At 49.1% G+C, this 23790-nt stretch overlaps 7 protein-coding genes across 7 annotated transcripts; 4 read left to right on the forward strand and 3 right to left on the reverse strand.

Annotated features, from left to right (window-relative positions):
• Positions 1-523: 523 nt before the first annotated feature.
• Positions 524-2522, forward strand: FSST1_003622 (deoxyribodipyrimidine photo-lyase PHR1; the record flags this gene model as incomplete). The annotated part of the gene is made up of 3 exons (XM_083229719.1): positions 524-1878; positions 1926-2126; positions 2177-2522. The coding sequence occupies 3 exons, from the start codon at positions 524-526 to the stop codon at positions 2520-2522; spliced, it is 1902 nt and encodes a 633-aa protein (XP_083087052.1).
• Positions 2523-3350: 828 nt separating this feature from the next.
• On the reverse strand, positions 3351-3691 carry FSST1_003623 (40S ribosomal protein eS21; the record flags this gene model as incomplete). The annotated part of the gene is made up of 2 exons (XM_083229720.1): positions 3351-3582; positions 3660-3691. 2 exons carry the CDS (start codon positions 3689-3691, stop codon positions 3351-3353), a joined length of 264 nt encoding a protein of 87 aa, XP_083087053.1.
• Positions 3692-4125: 434 nt separating this feature from the next.
• Positions 4126-6783, forward strand: FSST1_003624 (uncharacterized protein; the record flags this gene model as incomplete). Its single annotated transcript, XM_083229721.1, has 1 exon — positions 4126-6783. The coding sequence occupies one exon, from the start codon at positions 4126-4128 to the stop codon at positions 6781-6783; it is 2658 nt and encodes an 885-aa protein (XP_083087054.1).
• A 4035-nt stretch (positions 6784-10818) lies between these two features.
• Positions 10819-13790, forward strand: FSST1_003625 (transcription factor domain-containing protein; the record flags this gene model as incomplete). Its single annotated transcript, XM_083229722.1, has 3 exons — positions 10819-11604; positions 11655-12017; positions 12069-13790. 3 exons carry the CDS (start codon positions 10819-10821, stop codon positions 13788-13790), a joined length of 2871 nt encoding a protein of 956 aa, XP_083087055.1.
• A 472-nt stretch (positions 13791-14262) lies between these two features.
• FSST1_003626 (NUDIX hydrolase) lies at positions 14263-15461 on the reverse strand (the record flags this gene model as incomplete). Its single annotated transcript, XM_083229723.1, has 2 exons — positions 14263-14888; positions 14939-15461. 2 exons carry the CDS (start codon positions 15459-15461, stop codon positions 14263-14265), a joined length of 1149 nt encoding a protein of 382 aa, XP_083087056.1.
• A 1318-nt stretch (positions 15462-16779) lies between these two features.
• FSST1_003627 (60S ribosomal protein uL14) lies at positions 16780-17787 on the forward strand (the record flags this gene model as incomplete). Its single annotated transcript, XM_083229724.1, has 5 exons — positions 16780-16793; positions 17222-17269; positions 17326-17572; positions 17629-17706; positions 17755-17787. The coding sequence occupies 5 exons, from the start codon at positions 16780-16782 to the stop codon at positions 17785-17787; spliced, it is 420 nt and encodes a 139-aa protein (XP_083087057.1).
• A 1299-nt stretch (positions 17788-19086) lies between these two features.
• On the reverse strand, positions 19087-23569 carry FSST1_003628 (uncharacterized protein; the record flags this gene model as incomplete). Its single annotated transcript, XM_083229725.1, has 2 exons — positions 19087-19571; positions 19624-23569. 2 exons carry the CDS (start codon positions 23567-23569, stop codon positions 19087-19089), a joined length of 4431 nt encoding a protein of 1476 aa, XP_083087058.1.
• Between the last annotated feature and the right edge of the window lie 221 nt (positions 23570-23790).

A 23790-nucleotide genomic window follows, 5' to 3' on the forward strand; every position in this document is an offset into this window, starting at 1 on the left:
TTGAGGCTACTGGATAGCAGAAAAATTAGCCTCTTAAGTCTTAGTATGAAAATAAGCAGTCTAATAATTATACCCTAAGAAACATAAAGTGTCTTACTATTTTCGTCTCTTATGCTTCCAGCAGTTACTTTTTCTGATACCCGAGGGGTAGGTAGCAGTAGGTGGGTATGGCATATTAAATTAAGCACAGGCTTTTTGAGATGGACTGCGACAGAACAAACACGGGCAGATACTAGCCAATTACAGAATGAGATCGGACACTAAACCCATAAAGATTTGTGAATCTCAGATCCCTCCGGTGGAAGCTTCGATCGCCAGGGACATCATGACGTATTTCAAATCGAAGTTTCACGCTTTCCAGTCAGCCACTTGTTGTTACTAAGTAAGGTAGGGGTATAGTGTTAGAGAAAGCAGAGGCCAGGATGATTTGAGTAGGAAAATCTGGTGCGCGTTTTCCTTTTCCTGGCCACTTCTCTTGATATACGAAACTGCCTTGCTGTGCTCCGTCCGTACACACCTTTTCATGTCGCGATTTGGATCGCGCATGCAGGTACTACCTCTGAGAGTTTTGCAATTCTCTCTCAGATTACAATCACAAACACTCCGAAATAGTACATTCTTGTCCTTTGCGAAATTCACAACAATGCTCTCGAAGAGACTCAAGCGCGAGTCGTCGTCTCCCTCAGCAGGTGGTACAGCTAAAAAGGCAAAGACCACCAAGACGAAGGGTTCCAGCTTGACAGATGCTTTACGGCAACCCCATCACAAAGCCCAGGAGGCCAAAGAGAACGGGATTGCAATCCGAAAGTTTTACCCACCAGAAATGAGCAATGCGCGAGCTCGCGCCTACAACAATAACGAGATTCCCCGCCCAATTGAAGTCCTGATTGATGCTCTCGAGGTCACAGCAAAGGAACGCAAAAGCATCGATGTAAAGGATGCGATTGTTCACTGGTTCAAAATGGATTTGAGAATATCAGACAACAGAGCCTTGGCTTTGGCGAGCGACAAGGCGAAAGAAGCCGGTGTTCCGTTGATTGCTCTGTACATCATCAGTCCACAGGACTATGAAGCCCATCTCAGAGCCCCCGCGCGAATCGACTTTATGTTGCGGACACTTTCAGTAATCAGGGAAGACCTCGCAAAACTCGATATCCCGCTCTATGTGGAGATAGTTGAGAAGAGGAAACACCTCCCCGATCGAATACTGGAGCTCATGGATGAATGGGGCGCAAGCCATATGTATGCCAATATGGAGTATGAGGTTGATGAACTGAGAAGAGAGGCTGCGATGATCAAGGATTTTGCAGAGAATGGTAAAGCACTCGAAGTCGTTCACGATACCTGTGTTGTCCCTCCAGGGGAGCTTCACACTGGTGCTGGAAAACAATACGCAGTCTACAGCCCGTGGTTCAAGACATGGATTGCTCACATCCACGAGAATCTTGACCTGTTGGAGCTGTACGAGAAGCCTGCGAAGAACCCAACCAGCGCGCGTAAGAAGTACAAAAAGCTATTCGATGTTGAAATTCCTGAAGCGCCTAAGAGCAAACGACTTGGCCGTGAGGAGAAGCAGCGATTACGCTCGCTGTGGCCATGCGGAGAGCACGAGGCAAAGAAGCGCCTGGACAAATTCTGCGAAGAGAGGATTGGAAACTACCACGAGAAGAGGAACATACCGGCAGATGCAGCCACATCCTCCCTGTCGGTCCATCTAGCGTCTGGGACAATCAGTGCGAGAACATGTGTGCGAACCGCGCGTGACAGAAACAAGACCAAAAAATTGAATGGAGGCAATGATGGCATCCAGACGTGGATTAGTGAAGTTGCATGGCGTGACTTTTACAAGCATGTTCTCGTCAACTGGCCCTACGTCTGGTAAGTACAGACTTTCTGGAACTTTATTCATTCGCTAACATGAGCAGTATGAACAAGCCTTTCAAGCCAGAATACTCAAACATATCGTGGTCATATGATAACGACCACTTTTCGGCGTGGTGTGAGGGCCGGACAGGTTTTCCGATTGTTGATGCAGCTATGCGACAGATGAACACGATGGGTTATATGCACAATCGATGCCGTATGATCGTCGCTTCGTTCCTGGCAAAGGACCTTTTGTTGGATTGGTAAGATATTCCTCATATCTTGTTGGACTTGTTCATTAACTTAAATACAGGCGAAAAGGCGAGAGATACTTTATGGAACATCTCGTTGATGGTGACTTTGCCTCGAACAACGGCGGCTGGGGTTTTAGTGCCAGTGTTGGTGTCGACCCTCAACCATACTTCCGCATCTTCAATCCTTTGCTACAGAGCGAAAAGTTTGACCCTAACGGCGATTACATACGCAAGTGGGTTCCCGAGCTGAAGGACCAAGACAGTAAGGCGATCCATGATCCGTATAATCGAAAGGCCGGCCCCCGAGCCAAGAAGAACGGATACCCCGAACCTATCGTCACACACAAGGATTGCCGGGAGCGAGCGTTGGCGGTCTATAAAGAGGGACTTGCTGTTGATGAGTGAGATGACTGGGTGTGGGCTGGCGTCATGCCTGGGCAATTTTGACACACTTGTCCAAGGTTGGGGTAATATTTCTACTAGTCTAAGATAGATACCCTATCCAGAGTATAAATTTGGAACTGATATGATCAAGTATGTATATATATGTCTAATACTGACCTGAAGCAATAGTAGCGCCTAAGGCACAATAGTTCCGGAATCTGTTTCTCAATATCGAACACCGAGTTTAGTATAAGGCAACTGGAATACATACGTTTATATTTGAACGCTTTGTCACGTAAAGCATTGCGTATGTGATACCAAAACAGACAAAAAATCATAGTTGCAAGTGGTCTGTAGGACTGGCGTCTACGTAATGGCTGGATGTCCTCGGAGGATGATGTCAAGTCGATAACAATTGCACATACTCAAGATAATCACATAATTGAAAATTCATGTTAGACCCGTATCTGTACCATAGCAAACGACTTGAGCGCTACGGCTTTTTCAGAGCCTAGTCAATCTGCGGCACGGAGACTATCAGAGTAGCCCCAGAATCCTCGGAGTGGGTTGACTTGTGAAGTCTGTCCGAGGAGACTTCGCCAGCCGTATCGGGGGGGGAATGTAACCAGTTCATCACATCTTCAAACACGGATTCGGGATATCGTAATGTTGTCTCAAAATCGAGCCGAACGCCTCGAAGTGGATTTGCTAGATGCAGCCAACCCTAGTTTCTTTCACCCATTGCCTTCGTGCCCGAACCCAAAACCCTGTGGTCCATTCGTATCAGAATTCCTTGTCGAGGATTCTCAGAACCAGATGTCGAGTAACTTTTTCCCACACTTTGTTGATTTATCGCTGTCCGCTCCAGACGCTCTTGAGGAGGCCATCGCGCTGGGCCAGTCGGTTGAGGGAGTCGTCGCTCTCGCCCATGGCTCGGACGAAACCGCAGAGGGCGTAGACGTGGTTCTCGCCCTGGACGGCACGGCCGTTCTCATCAACCTTGGCGATGGAGATCTGGACAGAGCCGTGATCCTTGGCCTTGATGATGCGGTTGGTGGCACTGCACTTGCGGGGGACGTAACTGGTGATGCCGTATCAGTATCATAATTCATCTATTCCTTCGCATGTCCATATGCAATGTCCTAGGTGATGTCTTACAGGTCCACAATCTCGCCGCGGTCGTTCTCCATTTTGGCTGATTTGAAGAGGAGTGGTTTTGGGTGGTTTTGAGTGGTAGTGTCGGCGGGAGGTCAGGTCGTCGCAAGTGGGAGAAGGAGAACGTTTAAGGTGTTTTTCAATTTTGTGGTGTGGGGCTGATTCCGGCCCTATTGAGCTCATCGCTCCTTCCTCATGCCTTTAGTCACGTGGGTGTATAGTCATGTGACAGCGCGTGCCATCGCGAAAGCCAAGCTGCATTCCTAGCGTGAGTTTGGCGGCGGACCCCCTGCCCAAGGGCGAACCATCCTCTCATGACCGCAAGACTAAAAAAAAGGCAATCAAGGCGTTCCTAAACGATGACCCCGCCGTTTCGTATTTTCAACGTCTTTTCAACCACGACATTACTCTGCTACGAATAGAGGGCCTGAGATGCGCTGTGCGCTCTCGGTCTATAATCTTGAGCGCCATGGTATCCCCTGATGTCTCCGGGCTGTCGCCACTTAGCGAAACCAGACGCCAGCTACTTCATGTTAATTCTTCATCCCCTGGCCTTCCACCGCTCCGGGAGGTCCTCGCAAACAGTCAGCCTCAGAATCAGAATGGGCACGGGAATACTATACTACCAATGAATGAGACATTGGGCTTCATTGCCACCCATCATCGGCCGTCTTCAGAATCAATGTCAAAGGTCACTTCGGCACCTTTGTTTGGAACATCTGTTCCTGTCACCAATTTTAATACCGCCGCGAACTCGGGTGAACTTTCGACCAATGGAGGTTTCATAGCTGGGGATTCTGCTGTTCCGAACCAACAGGAAGATGATATCGTAGTAGTCAAGATCACCGGGAAATCGTCCAGGAAGCCTCGAAAACCGAAAGTGCCAAAACCAGCTGCGCTGAAACGAGCTAAATCGGTACCATCAGCCAAGTCGCAAACTTCAAAAGACGACACTGGCGACAAAGACATCGACGATGTTCAAATGAAGTCTAAGGCAAAGAAAAAGAGAACTGGTACTATGAGTAACCATTTTCCCCCACCACAAGAAACCAGCGCACCTGAAAAACTTGAGAAGGTCGATGTGAACGAACCCCTTCATCTGGAACAAGCACCTGCGCGGAGATTGGACTGGACTCCTCCAGCTCAGAAAACAGTGGTCAACATTGATTCAGACTCGTCCACTTTCAAAACGTTGGGCTCTTCTGAAGCAGATCAGCCACTTCCAGTCTTCAAGAATCTTGTAGGTGGCTACGCCTGCGCAGAACAGCCTTCAGAATCAGCATGCCGCACTGCACAAGCTTCAGACGAAGATTCGAGCTTTCTCAAAAAAAGGAAGCGCATTGAGCTCTTGGCTACTAAAGCGACAAGCTCCTCAGCGATGGAACCCGAGAAGTCACCCACAAAGAAGCCCCCAAAAAAGAAGAAGCCCAGAACAATCACAGAACTTGCCACTGCTGCATACAGGGTGCCTAGTCAGCCCAACCCTGAACCATCCAGCCCTTCGCTTTTGGATCACTTCTCGATCGTGAAGAATGGCACTGATGCTGCTGCTGATGCGCAGTTGAACAATCCCAAAGGCAAAGGGAAGCAGCGGCGCAAAACTACGAAAGCTCCTAAAAAGAAAGCACCACCCAAACCCGTTTTGCTATCGCCAAATGCTGCTTTAGCACAGGTTGCTAACCAAGACTTTGTTTTTGGGACCTCCAGTCAGCTGGCTAGGGAAGAATCACCAACTATCTTGAAAGATCTTCAAGCTGCTCTGAGACAATCAAATCGGAACGAAGATATAGGCTTTTCCATACCCATCCACAGTGACGGTATCGAACCGCAACAACAACGTAGCAAGCTCTGGGACGCAGCCGCTCGGGATGCCGAGGGAGATCTCTTTGACGTCCAAGTCATAAATCTGACTGAGGACACATCGATACTGCCTGTGGAACGCACTAATTCAAACCCATTTGGATACCATGTGGGCGGAGATGACAGCATTATCACGATTGAAAGCCATGCTCCAAGTGAGCATGACCCCAGTGTTGAGTTGCCGGGAACTTCAGCATTTCCCGGCGAAAGGGCAATGCATGCCTCGGAGGGTGGTTCCCCCTACTTCTCCGACAGTGACTTTTCAGTCAGCACGAACATTGGTCCATCAAGAACTGAGCAGAACAATGACGCCGATGGGGCTTTCGTAACATCAACAGAGGAAATTGAGAGACTGCCTGAACTTCCGCCACAGCTATCAAGGCCCAATTACGAGAGCTTTACAGACATCCGTTTGGCAAAAGAAATCAAGAAATTCGGCTTTAAATCCATCAAACGAAGAAGCGCAATGATTGCCTTGCTAGATCAATGCTGGCAGAGCAAGGCTCGTATAGGCCAGGCAAGTTTTCACGCCACAGCTATATCACCTGCTGCAATGCCCAAAGCCACAAAGATCTCCAAAACAAAGACTCCCCCAAAAGCCGCAAAGAGCCCCAAAAAGCCCAGAGGTCAATCGCGGAGGAACAGCGTCAGTGCTTCGGAGCCTCAAGAACCGCCGCCTTCCGCTCAACCCCCTGAAACTCCGAAGCGACGTCCTGGCCGGCCAAGAAAGGACAGCCTAGATTCCTCACCAGGCATTACTTCCCCCTCCAAGCGCAAGTCCGCTTCGCCATCAAAGCGTACAATATCATCTCGCCAGGGCAAAGCTTCTCAACCGTCTGTGATCGAAATTCCTGACTCCGAAGATGACGGGAGCGACTTCTCATCTTCACTGCAGTCTAATCTTCAACAGACCTTTCCTTCTTCGGCCCTGTTGGATATATCTAACACAACAAATGATGGCACAGAGTCAATCCTTGCAGTCACGCATACCGAAGAGGAGGTGGCTCTGTTTGAGCATATCACCAATGCTGTCAAGTCCACTCCACGGACTACAGACCCGCAAAAACCATCATGGAATGAAAAAATACTTCTTTACGAACCCATCATACTGGAGGACCTCGCAACATGGCTCAATATGGGCGAGCTTAATCGAGTGGGTTATGATGGAGAGGTGAACCCCAACGATGTGAAGAAATGGTGCGAATCTAAAAGTGTATGTTGCGTGGCGCGAGAAAACCACCGTGGCAAAGAACGAAAGCGATTTTGATAAAGCTCGATGGCGAGTATGGCGCGCCTTCTCTGGCATTACTATATGAGCATCATTGTCTACTTTCACATGCGTTGTTTCTTTTTGCTTTTTTTATTCAGCATGGCGTCTGATATCCTGCCATGACTTTTGGCGAGGCTGGTCGGAAAATTGGAAGAGTCTGTACTCACTATGCAACTAGACAAAGACGAGCTTCATGTTTATACGACAACGATAATGAATACAGTTATAAACGACAGGGTTGCCTCTCAGAGGCATCCTCTCACATACACATTCTGGTCCCTCCCTTCATGTCTAAGTGCGCCGGCGCGGGTATCAATCCATATTCTTTCCTTCAGTCTACTTCTTTTTTTCGGGTGTCTTGCTTTTCTCAGGTTTCTTGTTTGATCCCTGTTGTGCCCAAACATCAGGCAACTCCTGTCCTTTCTCCCACCTTTCCATCCTGTTGCTATTAGTGCTGCAAAACAAGAGCTTTTCGGGAGATCTTACGGAGATTGGTCAGACATGCTGATCCAATAATGTTTGGAGATTCTTATTACGATGGTGAGGTTTGCTGAATACTGTCAGGTTCTGCGTGCGTACAGAAGAAATCGTGAGAATGACTTGGTTGTTAGAACAAAAGGTCCTGAGTTGGGGGGTCGGCAAGTCGCTAATTTATATTTCCAGGCTGTGGTAGTCTTACTAGCAAGGTGTATCTCTCGCTTGCTACAGCACAACCTCATCAGGACCGGCTTTCGATACTTCGATCATGAGCCATACCACCAGACACCAATGATATCACACCACATCAGTTGCGGCTCTGCTCTTGCCTTTCTATCCTACTAGATCACACCATTAAGCAGGACGACGCTGCATCCTTTCTTTCCCACCGCGATGGGGTGTGGCTCTTTTATCGGTCTACCCGCGATGCATCTGATGGTGCAAATGATGCGCCAATGACGACTCGCGGGCCTGGCTTGCGCTGTTAAGAAAGCCAATTTGGGGCACATGAGACGGCTGCGCTGTCGACGCATAACAGCTCGGATACCTTATCGGGGAAAAGGATGCCGTTAGCACATCGGGGTCCTTGTCATGACCCTAGGTAATGGTTGCCAACTTCTTGGAAAGGTTGACCGTCCACCTCTGTGGTAGATCATGACAGCTCATCAAGCATCTCGAATACTGCAGCTAACTTCCCTGGTGTATGGGGTCTTTCATGGGGCAATGGACCGGTGAAATCTCGATGACGGATCTATCCTTCCAGTTCTGTTTGCTAGATCTGGTTTCCATCTTCTTGATCTGTGGGGAAACCATTATCATGCCACAAGGATTTGATTGCGACTTTCCATCTTGGTCTACGGCCATGCTTCCAATTTCACCCAAGCTTCGACGGTTGAACCCCGCCAACGGCCCGGTTAGCCTTTGGAAACCCTTAACTACATCCATGACATGCATAAACAGACCACACCAACAGCCGACCCTCATTTAAGCCAACGAATCAGTGGGCAATGTTTACTTGGCAATGCTACAGTCCGGTCTCCCGAACTGGCATCACTCATAGGTTATGCTGAATCACATCTCATAGATGTGGCAAGATTGAGGCTCTGCTTCGAAAGATTGGCGCCCACAACTTCACCGGATTCAGTGTCTCAGACCGTTACTCACCATACTCGCCATAAGACTTTTACTTGTCGGCCCCTCAGTGGTGGAATGTTTATCCAAGTAGGGCAGCTGAGCAAAGATCCCATACTGCATTGACTCCCTGTGCCGCGCCATTGAGCGAGGATCAGAACTATAGAGGGGAAAGTGGCAGAATACTGGAGCTCATATCAGGTGGGAATGCTGGCAAGTATCACGGCGCAAAGGGTTGCGTTGGTGCACTAGCTCAAGAGCTAAAGCGACCTGATTGTGACCGTGATTTGAGCCAATATTATTGTGCCAACAAAGAATTCATCCAGAAGAGGAGCCACATTGCTGATACTGTAGAGTCGCCGGCTCCGATGCGGCTTCTTAAGCCTAAGATATTCGGCATTGATTCATGTTCCGCTCCGGCCTTGGTGGGGCCGTACCGTACAATTATTAATATCAGGGTTTAATCACCCCAGATCAATTCGTTGAACTGCCAACGACCAAGCATCGAGTTCTTCAGGACAGTTGATCAGGGTGTGTTACTTCAGGAAGACAAACCATTATATTTGCTTGGTATGCCACCGTCAAGTGATCAGCTGCTCCGAGGGCACAATATGACCAAGTGAGATAAGGAATTCGGGAGACATATCGCACGCCAAGTGAGTTTTGATGTGTTCAATTCAGCTGTCAGGAGAAAGCCGCATATTCACGGCATTGCAGACTACCAATCGCATCTTTCAATTGACGTAACATCCCATGTAATCTAGCGGGATGTGTCAAGTGATACCAACTATCTGGGTTGCCTCAAACCTTCGAAGCCACTATCATAACGTGCGGAAAGCGATCTCGCTTTTGTAAGAGCCGATCAATGCAAGGCAATCGAATTATGATATGTCATAAACCCCACCAATTTTATTAAATGAGTTCATGTCAAGCATTATGTTACGAAAAGAAATGCCGTCCTAATGGTGGTTCGTGATATCAAATGCCGTAAGGGCTGTTGTGCTGATAAGCTTGGTCCATCCTGGCGAACTAAGTGTAAGCATAGATCCTCAGGTTGGTAAGTACAAACGTCGATTTTAACTAGAAGTCATTGCCTGGAACTCCGCTTTTGCATGTGAAGATCAACGGTATTCCTAAATTGCTTACACATATTTACTTGAGTTCAGCCAAAATGACGGGCGAACCGGGTTGCTCAACAGCTTAAGTAGAAGGCGTATAACATCGAGGCTCAAGAAGGCAACGTCCAGTTAATGGCATGAGCTCGGTGATATTGTCGGTCTCCGTCGACTATTGGCTGATTATAACCAATAGTGAGTGCATTGACTTGACATTCTTAAACCGTTGGTCTAGACGTTATGACAAGTTCATAGAACCCCTCTCCTCTGCAGGCGGATGGGTAGGCTTGGGGAGCCCAATACCGCAAACAATTTCACGATTTTTGCACCCAGCTACATGGTAAATAATGACGGACTTAACTATAAAATTTACAGTTTATGGTTACCGATATCATCGAGAGAACCGTTGGTTGTACCACAGACTCTGCAGCACAGGCATTGCTCAGATCAGACGCAATTCTTTGATGACGACAACAACCGACTCTCGTCTTTAGTGCTAATACCGAACGCGGAGTTAGTGCTGACTTGGCCGATATCAATGAATAATCATAGAACGAAGCCACCAAATAGAAAATCAGGTCTCGTGCAGGTTCTGTAGGCTCTGAGACAGGTTGTTAGCGTTGACCCCCATGCCGTCCATTCCATGCTATTCTGCCCTACGACCCTACTAGGTAGGAAAACGACAACATGGAAGAATGTCCCCAGAATTTTAGTGAGGGTTGTCCGTCGGGTGCTACCTTGGCTGGTTGGATACCTACAGTACAGTATGGATAGTACCTGCCACCTACTAATAGCCCGGGCGTACTAACTTGGTACTGTATCACTACCAACTGTCACTGTCACTGTCAGCTCGGCCGGCTCGTTTATTTGACGGGCGTCCAGTTGGTGCCAAGGCAGGGCCGGCACCCCAGGGATCGTCAATACAACGCGACCTAGCAATCCATTCAAACTCCCCACCAACTCATTCTCTTTCAGGTACCCAGACCCAGACCCAGAGTCTCTCGCCAACGTCCCCGTCCCGCATCGTCTCTTATGTTTCACAGCTACAGCCTTCTCAGCCTCTTCTTGGCCCCTTCTGGCTTTGCGACGGAAGTCTGTTGGAGACTTGACATCTTACCTGACAGTGGGGGTTTCGCCTGCGTTACCGCACCTGGTCGTTGATGGCCTCTCGCCCGCATTCCGTCCATTCCAAGCCCACGGCACCAGTCTGCAAACTATTCGCCTGTTCTTTTGGCCTACCCCACGTACTCTCATTACCGTGACTCGATTATCGTTATCATCGCGCGCGTCTGGCCAACGTAACACGACAATGTCCAACTACATGGATGGTTTATCCCTTGGACCCGGCTTCAATAACGTCGGCATGTCTGACGGGCTTGACTCTGCGCAACAGTCCACAACGTCGCCGTCATCCATATCCCACCCAGATGCCTCCTTCCACACCCAGCCGACTTCTTTTCAAGGCAACGTTACTGTTTATCAAACAACAGGCCCCGATGCCCATACAAGCCCGATCCAGCAACCCGGAAGCAATACCCCCGCCCTGAACCCGCGATCATGCGTAACCTGTCGCCGCCGGAAAGTTCGTTGCGACAAGCAGATGCCTTGTTCCAACTGTCGTCGAGCACAGATCCCATGTGTCTTTCCCGCTCCCGGAAGGGCACCACGGCAACCGCGCCGAAAAGACCCCAATGCGCCACCAAAAAACTCAAGCCAACGTGAGATAGAGTTGATGAAGAGACTAAGGAAGTTAGAGGGAATCGTAGAAGAATTAAGCGGTCAGATCGAGGTTGAGTCAGGGGGCAAAGGTCAATCATCAGCCAGTTCGCCTGAAGCTGTGCATCCAGGTCAAATCAATTCCTTTGACACCTCAGCACATAACACCCAACGACACCTGTCAAATGCGTCCTCACAGCAAGGCAATGCCAGAATCACTGGTGAAAGCCCACAAGGCAGCGAGGCTACAAGTGAGCAGAGCGAGAGTACCCGCAAAAGTATGCATAAAAAGTTTGGTCGGTTAGTCTTGAACGACAATGATACCAGCGGAAGTCGAAAATACGTCAGTCATGGACTTTGGGCAAAACTTAATGACGAGGTTGGTTTATCTCGAATCGTTGTAAACTTGTAGCTGACTTGTAAAACCAGCTCGACTCGATACGAGAAGAAACACAAAGACTCACCGATGAAGACTTTGACGAATCCGACATAGAAGAAACGCCAGATAGTTCACCCGCAGCTGCGCTCTCGGCGAACCATAATGCTTTCATTTTCGGATATCGCTCCACAGAGGTTAATTTGGACAAATACTGGCCTATGCCGACAGTCATTCCATTCCTGTGGTCTGTATACCAGGAGAACGTGGAGCCATTGCTTAAGGTGCTTCACATACCCACTATGGAGCCGGTTTTTCGAGATGCGAGACGGGACCACAAACAGCTCTCCCCTGGGAACGAAGCACTGGTCTGGGCGATATACTACGCCGCAATAACATCACTAGACCCTGATGAGGTATAGTAAAGTCATCAGCTACAACGACAAGATATGCTAACTTGGATACAGGTTCGAGCTAATCTTGGTGTCAACAAAGAGGATGTCCTTGTACAGTACCGTTTCGCTGTTGAGCAGGCGCTCGCCAAAGCCAACTTCCTCAACTCGTTAGACACTCCGATCATGCAGGCTTTGCTCATCTTCCTTCTTGTAGTTAAGGGCCAAGATGGAAGCCGCTTCTGTTGGTCTTTGACAGGTCTAGTAGCCCACCTGGCTCAGGGCATGGGTCTTCACCGCGATGGATCACATTTTGGGTTGAGCCCCTTTGAGACGGAGATGCGGAGACGTCTCTGGTGGTCGTTACTCTTATTGGACCTTCGGTCGGCCGATGAGTTGGGTACCGACCTTATCATTTCGGACTATGACACGCAGATGCCAAGCAACATCAACGATGCTGACATCAAGCCCGACTCAACAGAGGCTCCTGAGCCCAGAGAAGGCCATTCTGATTGTGCGGTGGCGATCGTTCGCTTTGAGATTGCAGGGTTCGGCAGGCGCCTTGTTCGACTTTCATCTGCATCCATGTCATTCTGTCCCAAAGGCATGCCTTTCGAGAACACTACTCTTGCTGAACGAGAAAACATGCTCATCGACGTTTATCGGAGGGTTGAGCACAAATTTCTGAAGCACGTCACGGCCGATACTGATCCTTTGTATTGGATGGCAGCCTCGATCGCTCGTATTATTATGGCCAAGATGACTCTAGTTATATATCAGCCAGTACTCTTCCCTGGTTCCGAGGGAGAAGGTGCGCTTTCAGATGAGGCGAGAGAGCGAGCCTACTTGGCAGCACTTGAAATCGCGGAATACAATCACATCTTGAACAACGACACAAGATGTAAGCAGTTTAGGTGGTTGTTCAAAACCTACACCAACTGGTCTGCCATGGCCTACTTTCTCATAGCCAGTTGCCGTCGGCCATGGACCCCTCTCGTGGAACGTGGTTGGGAAGCGATCAATGGGTATGAGGATCACCCAGCGCAGCTTGTGAAATCTGGCGACAATACATCTGTCGTGATGCCTATAAGGAAACTTTACTTGAGAGCACAAAGACACCGTGCGGCAGAGATTATCCGGCTTCGCAGCAACCCCGAAGAAGCTCGTCGGCTGGAGTTTGAAGAAAGGACAAACCCTAGGTACCAAACTCGATTTGGACAGGAAACTGATCGGAATGTCAACAAGATGGACGAGATCAGGGGAAAATGGAGGTATCTGGTGCGCGCTGACGGAAGTAACATACCGACGTCTACCCCAGCTGAGCTCAGTCCTGTGGCACTGCCAGAAATGCTCCAACCCACACAAGCACAAATCCCATCTCGCCCTCGGACACCGTCAGTCAACGATATTCCAGGAAGCTTTGATCTCTCGGATACGACAATGAACTTTATGAACGATATGATGGCACAGGGCACAAACTTCAACATGGCAGGCTTCTGGCCAATGAACGACGTCGGTGCAGCCCAGATGAAGGCCATGAATACTGCGGCAACGCCCATGACTACAGCTGCCCAGATGCCACAACCACAAACGACGCAAGTATTAGACATGGGTCAGCAGTTTCAACCCCAGTCCATGCAACTACCTAAAGACGAGATTCCGCCGCCCTATCTCTGGGATGGTTCTTACCCGACCATGAACCCAAACTATGATCAAACAGCGGGTATGGATGATATCGACATGCTTGGGGAAGATTTTAATTGGCACCACTGGAGCCAAAATGTTCGTGGTATGTAGATAGATGCTCCACCAGCAAAAAGATAGTGAGTTAACCAAGACTATATTAGTTTGGAAGACTATAGATGGTGTGTATTGGGGGTGAATGTGCATGTATGATACCCGTTGAGACTTTTGTTGTGAGCTGATGAATCTAGACAATCTTCTTTCCGTAATCTAGCTACTTGTGAATTTACTTTCTCCTGGCTTGTATCTAATGAATCTCTGGTCTATAACTGCTTGCATTTTAACATCCTTGTGTCCGATCTCAATATTTCATCCGAGGTGACGGCTTCCTGTAACTCACTCTCACATAATGTACAACATATACCATGTGATAGACGGAGCCAGCTATCTTGAAACAGTTGTTGTTGATTGATCTTGTCCAGTCTGAACTTCCGCTCACTCACTTACACAGACGAATTACTCTTCCTTAGTGGTTCTTGTACCGTCGTTGAGGAAGACGGTCGAACTTATAACCGCGTCACTCCAATCATAGCTTCTCTTCTTGAGATTTGTTCTGTCTCTCTTCTTCCAGGACCTCCTCTCTTCCCCTAACTTCGACGTTGGTCGGTCCGCCTTTGCCGAAATTGACGAGAACCACATGCTCCCAATCCCCTCCTCTTTCTGAGTCTCTGAGCTCTGGTCCTGGTTTGTCTATTCCTAATACAATCCTCTTGTCCTGTTTCCTTATGAACAGATTATGCGGACTCATGACTTTGTCGGCCCAGGGAATCATAGATGTTTTGTGTTGCTTGCCCTTCTCTGTCTCTGCTGTGGGCACCTGCTTCAAAAAAGACAGTAGCTGCTCCCGCTGTTCTGAAATTTGATGTGGTCCTGTTCCTTCTGAAGGACTCTTTATGATCTTGGCAACCAGTGTTAGGAGGAAGTACTGCGGTGGGAAGAGAATTATACTGTTGGTGGAGGCGCGGGAGAGGAAGGATTGCGCTGATGCGAAGAGCGCGGCTGTGTGCTCGACCCCATTGTCGGGTGTTGGGATGAGCATCTCAGATGGCATATCACTGCGTGACTGTGGAAGCATATACAGATACATCTGCGTCGTGAAGCGCTTATTGTTGGTTGCTGGTGTGACCCAACGTGTGAAGGGAATGAGGCCATCTGTGTTTTGTCAATAACGCTTCTTTCTATGCAGTGATTGCTCATCTCACCAAGATCTGGCTCAGCTCCCACTGACTTGAGCCATTCCAGAAACTTGACTTGGTTTCCATGGATCATCTTCCTCGCAGCGTCTCTGTCCTTGACATCCAGATTTATGAGCTCGTTGTCCTTTCTTGCTAGTAAGATACCCGTTTCTTCAAACGTCTCTCGAATTGCACCTATCCTATATGCCAGCCCGTCCTGATGCCTCTCTGACGAGCCTTCCTCGGGGATAGCACCGTCATGATAAGGGTCTAAGTTTCCACCTGGAAAGACATGGGCTGATGCAAACGAAGAAGACGTGTGGACGCGGTGAAGAAGGAGAACCTCATTAGCCGGCGATACAAGGAGTACTGAGGAACTTGGTCTTGGAATTGAAGTTGGAGGCTTATTTGCTGACGATGACTCTTGTCGAAAATACATGAGAGGCAGATAGGGTCTGGGGAAACGATTACACTTATGAGGGGCGATATTGGTATCACGAAGGGGTTGTCGCGTCAGAGAGCGCCTGATGGCGCGAAACAGCAGAGACATGAGTACTAGGTAAAGAGATTTGCAGGCATACACGACATAGCCAGCGAATGCGGAGTAATACTAGCTGAACTGTTGGAGATGGGCATGTGAGGACTTGCAGGAGGGCGAGCCGAGGTCCGGACTTCACGATGCGGTGGGGTGAAGATCGGCTCCGAATCAACGGACAACCTGGCGGGTTCCGGTGGCTATGACGATATGGCGATATTTATACAACTTGGTAAAAGATTTGGAGTATCGAATAAGAAGAAAGTGATTTTTATCAACCCGTTGACTAGGTAACTTAAACTTATGGCATAACCGGACTCTGATATACAGATCAAGATATTGGACACATCACTTATTCCAGGGTAGATAGATAGATTGTCGCAAATTCTTAGCACTTACATGTCTGACCCAACTCAATCCCAGTGAACAAAAGCACACAAAAGATAGTTAAATGAAGGTTCGAATAAAATGAGAAGGAAAAGATAGCACTTGTCAGTCATGGCATTAGCAGTAGATAAACAAACAATCCCAACGTCATGTTTGCTTTCAACAATCTCAACCAGTTTCCCATCACCACTACCTGCTTCAAATATGTACGCAAACACGTCAAAAATAAAGCACATCTCAATCATTGAATATGTATTATAGGAACAGCCCGATGCGGGGGTCGAACCCGCAACCTTGAGATCGCGTACTCGTAAGAGTCTCACGCTCTACCGATTGAGCTAACCGGGCGTGCTTCGCCGGGTGATCAAGCCCGTTTTGTTGGAGGGCGACTTGAAAATAGTGAATATGTAGTCAAGGATTCTTTGGAAGTGTGTGATGGAGGCTGGTTTTGGTGGGAACGATTGGTGTGGTTCGCTGGGGCTTTGTTAGTGAGGGACCTGAGGGTTCAATCGGGAATAAAGCCGGGGATCAGGCCAATTTCTGAATCGAATCTTGGCAGGTTGGTCTTCAACAAAACATCTATCTTTGGAAAGTTATATGAAATTTCTCTTAGAATATAGTATATAAAATTCAATAAAATTGAATTACATAGTCTCGAGCTCTGTAGATCGATAAACTTGGCTATTTCGTGGTTATCATTCTTTGTTCTTCATTGCACCTAACTCGAAGCAAGCCCTGATTGGCTCTCGTGCGACCCTCAATTTGACTTTTGGGCAGGTGCAGCTCAGTCACGTGCATTTATCCCACCTGCCTCGTCTAGGGTTTCTCCCCCACGAAAAACAATTTCGACTGAAAACGAAAGAGCTACTGTTTGTTCACGGCATCTCGAGACCCGGCACGACACGACATCTTCACGAAGTAACGCCACACTAACCCTTCAGACACAATGGCCAAGATCTCGTAAGTAACCTCCTCTGCGGACTCATTACAGGACTCGTCTCTCGTTCTCGCTTCTCGTATTGTATCGTCTCTGCCAACTTGTCCGGTGATGGAGCGCCCGATGCGCAAAAGAGCTGGAAATTCTTTCTAAGGTGGTGGTTTGGCGGGGAACATCGAGCCGAATTTTGTGTCAACGCACACAACGAACAACGACAACAGCCATCGAGAATACGGCACCACTCTCTGACAACGCTATTCATGCCTCTTTGGTCTTGGATTTTTCTTTACTCGATTTCGAATCCAGCAGCCCGGCAAGCAAACGCCGTTGAACACTTGCATTGTCCGACAATCTTGGCAGAGAAAAATTCAACTCAGAAGCGAGAATGGGACCGGGACCGAGAGACGAAAATCTCAAAAAAGACAACAGAATACTGACATGCTTTCCACAGGCGTGGTGCCCCTGGTGGCAAGCTCAAGATGACCCTGGGTCTCCCTGTGTACGATTCCTTCCACCCATCACTCATCCGATTCAGAAAACTGACTCCCTCTCCAGCGGTGCCGTCATGAACTGCGCCGACAACTCCGGTGCCCGAAACCTCTACATCATTGCTGTCAAGGGTATTGGTGCTCGCCTGAACCGATTGCCCGCTGGTGGTGTCGGTGACATGGTTATGGCCACCGTCAAGAAGGGAAAGCCTGAGCTCCGAAAGAAGGTCCACCCCGCCGTTATCGTCCGACAGTCCAAGCCCTGGAAGCGATTCGACGGTGTCTTCCTGTACTTCGAGGACAACGCCGGTGTTGTATGTTTTGATCCAAGTATAAAGATCTGAAGCTGGATAACTGACATGCTTTGTAGATCGTCAACCCCAAGGGTGAGATGAAGGGCTCCGCCATTACCGGCCCCGTCGGTAAGGAGGCTGCTGAGTTGTGGCCCGTAAGTTCTCTAGACTACACCGTCATATCACGCGCTAACCATTCCCAGCGTATTGCCAGCAACTCCGGTGTCGTCATGTAAGGTGCTTGCTTGCGAAAGGAAATCAAGGAAAGACAAAAGGGCGTGCGGTGCGTGGTGGTTGGGTTTCTGTCCCGAATGCGATCAGATAGAGCGCGGTAAAGAAACATTATCCCCCTTCCCCAAGACTCTTATTCTTTTTTCATCTGCCCGGGTCTAGGGGAAGGTGAAAAGGGGAATGTTCTTTTTATCTACTACTTTTAAAGTCGCTGGATTGGCACAAGGCTCTTGCATTTCGGTTGCGGCGTGTAAGGATGATTCACATACCAGGCATTCACATCAAGGACAAAACAAAAGTCACTTCAAAAGGATTCTCCCTGGGCGTTGTGTTCTGTTTTTGGGGTTCAAATATGTGCAACTCTCCTCGCCGTTGACCTGTGATTTTGTTATGTGATGATGTCTGTTAAATTACCAAATATCTCGATTGAATGTGCCTTTCACCAAGCCGAGTAACTCATTACGAAGGCTGTTCCTGGTGAGCCAGAGTAGATTTGTCCCACTGTAAGCCCTCCATGGATGAAAACTACTCACAAAGTACTTCGATTCGAATGCCGTCTGTCTCTACCTAAAAGAACCGCTGGCTTGCAGTCTGAGAAGATGAACTGCATTAGCGGATACTATCTGCGCCATCGATGATATGCAGGCAGCAACGAATCTTGACATATGTATGTTTTTGGCCAATGAATATCTCCGTATAGATTATTGTTATCTCTTTGACTTTGACCCATTTTTGAGAAGTACAATCACACCTAGCTTGACATCAAGCTACAAAACAAACATTCACAAAAAATGGGACCGATAGTATATATAACTTGAACATTAGGTCTTCTTTTAGGTGTTTGCTACTACGCTTGCCACTCCTTTTTTCCCTTCTCAACGTTAAGCCTCCCAAGTTGAGGTAGTCGCCGTGTAATGCCGAACGATTATGCAAAGCCTCCCCCTTTCCCCACTGATGCAGATATAAGAACAACATTAAAAAAAGCAGGAAAACAATAAAAAAAAGACGACGAAAATAAAAAAAATTTCGCATCTAGTGTACAAGAAAAACGAAAGCAGGATCCAAAACAACCTCTCTTGATATTTGTAGTATATAGAGCGGCTGTATGCTGAGAGACTGTGCTTGTTTTTTGGTGTTTGGTGAGGGTGATATCGAGCCAGCGTGCTGGAGGCCACATATATGATAAGTGGCATTTTGTTGCTAGAGTTTTTTTGTTTTGCTTTTTATAGACATGATCCGACCGTCATCAATCCCAAACACCAGTTTAGGGGACCCATTTATAACCAGTGGCCGTAACCTGATTGTTAATAGGGATATCCCATACCCGGCATGCCGTGGCCATGTCCATGGTTAGGATGTTGGCCATGCCCATGCATAAAGGGAGGAGGTGGGTTTCCAGGCTGATGCGGTGGAGGAGGGGGAGGTGGAAGATGTTGAGGAGGAGGCTGGTGCATCTGCTGTAGATGAGCTGGGTGAGGAGGGTGCTGATGGTGATGCTGAGGGTGTTGATGGTGCACGGGATATTGGTGATGGTGATGATGGTGAGGGTGCATGGGTTGCTGATGCATCATGGGCGGGGGTGGCGGGGGCTGCTGTGGTGGCATCTGGGGCTGTTCTGGTGCCATCTGCATCTTGAGAGTAGACTCTCTCTTCATAGGGGCCTTGCCCTTCGGCTTCGGAGCGACGACACCTGTTCTTAGCTCGGCTGCCGCTTGAGCTGCCTTCTTAGCTGCCAGGGTCGCTTTGCGTTTTTCAACGGCTCCAGCCATGTTTCCGTTGGCCCAACGATCTACATCGCGTTAGTTTGTGGAAAGTGTAAAACAAACCGCTTAATAACTTACTCTTCATAGAGGCCGACATCTTTTCGGATTTAGTCATGGACTTGTAGTCCTTTGGGGTATCATCATTGTCATCAACTGGAATAGGGGTAGGAGTAGCAGGCTGGGGAGGATGGTGCGGTGGCGGTGCTTGCTGTGCTTGAGGTGTTCCTCCATTCTTGGTGTCCTGGCTAGACCTGACAACCTTGATCTTCTGAATCTTGCGGTTGCTGAGGATTTGTGCCGGCTCAGTAGATGGGGCAGGTGTGGATGCAGTAGATGGAGTCTCGGTGACAGCGGTACCGCCGCTTGTTCGTTTCATTCTCTTTTTGGGCGGTGCTTGACTTGAGTCGTCACCTCCATCGGGGTTGTCGCGGAAATTCCTCTGCCGTTTAGGCCGGAAGGAGTAAGACGACTCGGCAGTTTGAGAAGATTCCTCAGAACAGGCGGTAGTTGGACGGGAATCACCGTTGTCGACAATTTCCATCTCAGGCGTGAACTCAGCAAAGTAGCCACTGGGGAGTTTGAGAGTAACAATATGCCGACGGACTGGTGATTTCTCCTCTTTCTCTTTCTCCACCTCCTCAACTTCCTCTTCCTCTTCCTCTAGCTCATCTTCCTCTTCCTCTTCTTCCTGTGGCTCGTCGTCGACGAATTCGTTGGGATCAGCCTCCTCATACTTGACAGCAGGTCTGGCACGGCCACGGCGAGTGGGCTTTGCAGGCTCTTCTTGGGCTACTTCCTCGGCATCTGGAGTAGGCGCGGTGTCTTCTGCTGGCATAGCATTCTTGCCGCGAGTGCCACGTTTGCGTCTGGTCTTTGGGCCCTCACCGTCCGAGGCAACCTCGCTGTTGAAGCTGACTGCAAGGTTGGTCTGTGGCTCGTCCTCAGCGTTGGCATTCTTGCGTCGTCGACCACCGCCGCGTGTGGGTACGGGTGTCGAGCTTCTACTGACATCTTGTGTCGCAGGATCGAAGAGTTGAACAGGTTTGCGCTGGCGCTTGCCGACGACCTCGTCGGTCTCTGTGGCCTTGGCAGTCTGCCTAGGCTGATTCCGCAAAGATCGACCGCGTGTCATGACCCCAACCTGTTGTGTCTCGGGATTTTGTTTGCCAATCTTTGAAGGATGAGGATCATACTCAAAGCCGTAAGTAGCGGCCATGATGCGATCCTGGCCTTGAAGATACCGAGTCTCGGTCAGACCCTCCTTATCACGAGACTTGTAGCCCTTGACGGCGAATTCAGGCTCCTCATAGTTGACACCGTGTTGGTGAAGGTTACGAGTGCGGGCTTCGTACTTCGAATCAGCTGCTCGTCGACGAAGAGAGTTTTCGTAGTCGTCGACGATTGCTCCCAGGTCACTCCACTCGTCTTGCCATTGAACCAAAGAGACATTAATAGCTTCGAGAAGCTCATAAAGATCTTCGGTGGGCATATCCTCATAGTTCTCGATGGCCGAGATATACTCTTCGGGATCCCTCAGCTTGCGATATTTATAGTATCGAGTGCGCTCTAGAGGATCTTGAGATTCGGAGGCGTCAGCATCATCAGCATCATCACCAGCAGGAGCAGGCGAATTGAGGGCTGTTGGGTCTAATGAGTCTGGTACAGGGGAGCCACGAGTAGGTGTATTGAGCGCGGGTGTGGGTGCTTCAAGCCCTGCATCATCTTGATCGTCGACCATAGGTTCCATGTCAGCACCTTCTCGATCAGTGTCCTTTCCTTCCGGGGTCACATCGTCATTTGCGCCGTCCTCATCCCCGCCCTTCTTTTCTGGGTACAGCAAGAACTCGCCATCGACATAAGGCTTGAGGTGAGACCAACGGCCGACCGGGGTAGGCTGTGGCATTAGCTCTAAAGGAACTCGAGAAGCGACATATTTTTGAGGACTTGATTTTGGTTCCGAAGGTGCAGAAGACGCCGGGGTTTCAATGGTTTCGGCAGGAGGGGGAGTCGGAGCTTTCAGTTCGATAGGGCTTGAGAGAGTGCCAGGTTCCTCTTGAGCGACAGGAGTCTGAGTTAAATCGGGGATCTGGGGCTCGTCGGTAAGTATCGGTGCCTCAATAGACTCGTTGTCTTCATTGTCCTCATTGTCTTCATTGTCTTCATTGTCCTTATTACCTCCGGTGTTCTCGTTGTTCACGACACTTTCGTTGTTCACCTTCTCAGCCTCAATTAAGTCGTTGTTCAACTCTACGGACATGGAGATGTCACCAACACCGATTTCTTGAGATGAAGCTGTATCCTCTTGTGGCGAAGCCATATTATCTTGAGGCGGTTGATCAGATTCCCGAGTTGGTGACGGTGACCGCACTTTGGTAGGGGACTTGGGTGATGAATGGGTACTTTTTGATGGCAATGGCGATGGCAAGTCGACAGATAAAGGTGCAAGTGCAGATGTAGGCACAGGTGCAGGCTCCGGTGGAGGCGTTGATACATTTTTATGAACAGCTTGAGTCTCGTTGGTAGCGGCGTCTGTCATTTCAACATCTTGAGCGGGTGGCTCTTCTTGAACCGGATCTATTTCCATCTGGTCCATTTTGTCGTCTTGGTGCTGATTTGGCAGCCGATCTGGTGATTCGGGTATTTGTTCAACAGTTGGCTGATGAGACGGTTCTTCCTCGATATCGGTGTTGGTGGTGAAGAAAACGGGTTCGGGATTATTTTGCGGAACAGGTTCAGCAGCGGGAAGCTCCATAATGTCATTTACAGGCTCAGGTTTGGGTGCATGAACAATAGGTGAATGAATAGATTCACTCTGATTGTTCTCCTCAGCTATAATCGGCGGTGGTGCTATTGTCGGTGCTGGCACTGGCACTGGCACTGGCACTGGCACTGGCACAGGTAAGGAGACTGGCTCGTGGTCTACCTGCTCTGTTTTGACACTGACAGCTGGTACTGCTGCCGTGGAAGCTGGTACTGCTGCCGTGGAAGCTGGTACTGCTGCCGTGGAAGCTGGTTTAGATTCTGTACTTGGCATTGTTACTTGCAACTCTGCCGTTACATCATTAGTATCCGCTACAGCTGAAGGCTGTTGCTGGTTATCATTAAAAATTTCCGGCTCAGGTTCCACGTTAGGAAAGTTTTCGGCTTGCGGCTCTGCAGGCTGAGATACAGGTTCCTCAATAGAGTTACTTATATGTTCCACAACAGGGTATACTTTTTCTGAAGGGATTTGACCCATTTCAGAAACGGGGGCATTGTTTTCTGTTGAAGGTTCAGTTTGATGACTGCTAGGGAATTGCGGCGCTGGCAACTCATTTTTGGCCGACTCGATTTGAGGTGATTTCTTTGGTGAGTTTTTTGGTGACATCTTTGACTGGGGGGATGAGTTGTTCGAAGCAGCACCTTCTCTAAGCTCAGAGTCGTCAACATCTGAGTAGTATGCACCGACTTCGATGGTGTCCTGGACCTCGTTATCGTCATCCTGCAAAGCAGCCTGATGAAATACTTTGAGGTCACTGGGTTTGCGTGTCGCAGTCTTCCGACGGCTTGATGGAGTGTCAGCACCCATGGAGGCGCCTCTTCTCTTTGAGTCATTGTTGTTGTAAAAGTCATCCGTGTCAAAATTTATCTCCGACCTGCGTTTCTTGCCGCGTGCTGAAGATGTTGAGTTCGGAACGACGACATCGTCGTCAATGTGCTCAAAGGTGTAATCCACACGAGCACGCTTACGGAGACTGTGGCCGCCCTTTTTGGGACCATGCTCACCCTCGTCTGGAATTGGAAAGTTTTCCATAGTTGTAGATCGCCTCTTGGAATTTGAGTTACGACTACTACCTGGAGGTGAGAAAGTGAAGGCGTGCTGAAGGGGTTTGGTTGAGCGGCGACCACCAGGCGTGGTATTAGTCTGAGCAACAACAGGGCTTGTGAGTGGATTCAAGTCAAAAGAAGCCTCTGAAGTAGAGGTAGGAGAAGCTGAAGCTCCTAAAGGGCGACGACGTTGGGGCATTCGGCGCGAGCGGTCCATTGTCAGTCAAGACAGGCTCTGAGGTGAGGCTGGGATGTTACAGCAGGGACGTGTAGCGACCAGCCAGGCCCGCGAGAGGCGTCATGCGAGTGAGTCCACAGACAGAGGCAAGCTTAGTGCGCAGTGTTGGGGGTGGATAACAAATGTCCGCAAGACGAGCAGGGCAGCCTGAAATTGAGGACAAGGCAATGGAAGGACAAAGCCCAAGGAGGAGGAGGCTC

The sequence above is a fragment of the Fusarium sambucinum genome, chromosome I (genome assembly GCF_050947815.1).
Source record: "Fusarium sambucinum isolate potato_lamoka chromosome I, whole genome shotgun sequence".
In the NCBI taxonomy this organism is placed as follows: domain Eukaryota; kingdom Fungi; phylum Ascomycota; class Sordariomycetes; order Hypocreales; family Nectriaceae; genus Fusarium; species Fusarium sambucinum.